This window comes from Contarinia nasturtii, unplaced genomic scaffold (genome assembly GCF_009176525.2).
Source record: "Contarinia nasturtii isolate CC-2019 unplaced genomic scaffold, AAFC_CNas_1.1 Cnas_scaffold_5175, whole genome shotgun sequence".
Taxonomy (NCBI): domain Eukaryota; kingdom Metazoa; phylum Arthropoda; class Insecta; order Diptera; family Cecidomyiidae; genus Contarinia; species Contarinia nasturtii.
In genome coordinates this window covers 1-2,967 of record NW_022202453.1, presented here as the reverse complement: position 1 = coordinate 2,967, position 2,967 = coordinate 1, and the positions used below count along the sequence as shown (strand labels likewise).

General features: G+C 31.9%; 1 protein-coding gene across 1 annotated transcript; it reads left to right on the top strand.

Moving 5' to 3' along the window:
- Nucleotides 1–1,197: 1,197 nt before the first annotated feature.
- LOC116351300 (serine proteinase stubble-like) lies at nt 1,198–2,912 on the top strand (the record flags this gene model as incomplete). The annotated part of the gene is made up of 4 exons (XM_031783385.1): nt 1,198–1,302; nt 1,414–1,603; nt 1,671–1,912; nt 2,731–2,912. Coding segments are annotated over exons 2-4 (600 nt in total), but the record flags the coding sequence as incomplete, so codon positions are not given.
- Between the last annotated feature and the right edge of the window lie 55 nt (nt 2,913–2,967).

Genomic DNA, 2,967 nt, shown 5'->3' with positions numbered 1-2,967 from the left:
TTTTTTTTCTTGATTCTTCCATTCATAATAAATAGAGCAATTCGAAAAAATATAACAAAAATTAAAATAAAAAGAGAAAAAATATTTTGTTTTCACACAGAATCGAACCTGGGTCTTTCACTGTTATGCGTAACCAAGGAAACATTTGAAATTATATGGTGCCAAAAAGCGACACAAAAATCAAAGCGATGGTGAAATACATTAGTAAAATCTTTATTGCGCAGCAAAATGCAGGGTATCTCATATAATCGGGTTTTCCAGGGGGTGGGAATTTTGAAAAACCCTTTGGGGAGTATGTTGGAGATAAAAGATACAAAATTTCTATCTGAGCAGAATTTTGAATTTTTCCCCAGGGGGGGTGGAAGTGCCCCCAATTTTTCAAAAGTTCATCGGATCAAAAAATAATGTACTACAAAGTTGTTCAGAATGATGAGAAAAAAATTTTAGGATCCCTTTTTATTTTAATTTTTGTTATATTTTTTCGAATTGCTCTATTTATTATGAATGGAAGAATCAAAAAAAAAATATTTATCTTTCATTTTTTTTCTTGTTTCTTCCACTCATAAAAAATGGAGCAATGCAAAAAAACTATGAAATAAAAAAAAATAAGAAAAAAATATGAAAGAAAAAAAAATTGTTTTCACACGGAATCGAACCTGAGACTTTCAGTGTCATGCACCGTAAGCGTAACCACTGAACCAATGCAATGCTTAAAATTTTGAGGCACCAAATGGATAACTTGAAACTCATGGAATTCATAATTTGTATATACGCAATCAGATGAACTAATACAAATGAGAAATAAAACGTGTTTTTGTGCATAACATTTCATTTCCAATAATCAGAACACAAATACAGTCATAGCATATAGATTATAGCGATTATAGAACGCAGCGTGTATTACAGTGTCATATACATCTGTGATTTTCATAGTAGGAACATTGTTTTGTCAACGACTATACATCGTTATGATTAATGTTCATTTCGGTATATTTATATTAGTATAAAATGTCATTTTCCAAAGATTTGATATTTCTCAAATCTTAAATTACACCGGTATCTTATTTCTGACGTCCAGTAGACGAAATTTCATCTGGAGTCAACCAATTTAAATACGAATTGAAGATATACTTCTTATAAATTGATTTGTTTTTTAGTTGAAAGTTGTAGTTAAATATTTAATATTAATTAGTGCAAAACAACTAATATTGCAAATATAAATATAATACATATCTCGAATTTCAGAAGAAGAACATGTAGAAAAACCAAAGCGAGATACACTATCAGCAGCTAAAAATACAGGTTTTTTAATCCCACATTTAAAAAAAAAACTATAATCGCGTTTTCGAAAATTTTATATTTTCGTACCACACTTTCTAACCTTTTTTCATCATTTGTATTTTAAATGGCCAGAATGTGGTATATCAATGATAGGCAGACCGGAAACACGCATAGTTGGTGGTAAAAACGCCCCTTTTGGACGATGGCCTTGGCAAGTATCAGTTCGAAGAACATCGTTCTTCGGATTTTCAAGTACACATCGCTGTGGTGGCGCGATTATCAACGAAAATTGGATTGCAACCGCAGGGCACTGCGTAGATGAGTAAGATTTTAATACTCTTTGAAATATCAAACAAATATTTTATTAAAATTAAAATTCACTCTTTCAGTTTACTGACATCACAAATTAGAATCCGTGTGGGTGAATATGATTTCTCACATATTCAAGAAGAATTTCCATACGTTGAACGAGCTGTTGCTCGAAAAGTTGTACATCCTAAATACAATTTTTTCACATATGAATTTGATCTGGCACTGGTTCAATTGGATTCTTCTCTTGAATTTGCACCACATATTGCGCCAATTTGTTTGCCAGCAACAGATGACCTACTTATTGGTCGAAATGCCACAGGTAAGAAATTACATACAAGGGCATATAAATCGCATAAAGGTTTTTTTTGGATTTTAAAATAATATTTGGGTTGACCTTTCAAAGTGAAGAGTTATAAAATTTTCTTTTTTTGCCATTTTACACCATTTCACATATACATTTTTAAAATATTTACACATTATATATAACTTTTCCGCCCACGCGAAGTGTGAAGAATGACCCTTCCTGGGTTGAGGATGAAAAATTAATCGAGACCAAGTTGTTGTGGGTCTGTTCCGTCATTGTACGTTTTTCGTTCGTCCATTATTTCTTTTCTAGTGATAGTTTTTTTAAATCAAATTTTATAGGATGGTTTTACCAACCATCCTAATTGGATTTTTTCGTGGTTTTACACCCTCCATTCCAAAAGTTCCGGAACTTTTTAAAAATAATAGATATCAGTGGCGCCACCTACTGGATATTATATACGTTAGAAAGGTACTTGCCCCACTGATATCATGTCCAAGTTTCATAAGGATCGGATTACTGACAGCTAAGTTATTGCGTCATCGGTCAACGGTCGGAAATTGAACACAGAATTGTTGTATCGATTCGTTCTCATCAGCAAATGCACTGGTTGGAAGAGGATAACCAATTAACCATACGAGATATATGAAACGAAAATGGAGAATTATGCAATGGACAATTTTCCTATTTAATAAAATTACTCACATTTATTGTACCCAATTTCTATATAAAAAACGAATTATGTATTATTAAAGAAATGTGTTGTTATAGATTCATTTGAATCATATGATTTATTATAAAAAAAACTTGTATGTTAATATTTCTATATCTAGTAACTGGTTGGGGGCGTTTATCAGAGGGAGGTACATTACCAAGTGTGCTACAAGAGGTTCAAGTTCCAATCGTTAGCAATGATCGATGTAAAATGATGTTTTTGCGAGCTGGCCGACATGAGTTTATTCCTGAAATATTTTTATGCGCTGGTCATGATTCTGGGGGTCATGATTCTTGTCAGGTAAAAATCTGATCTCTTTGAAAAACTGAATATTCTTATTACATATTGTAAAATT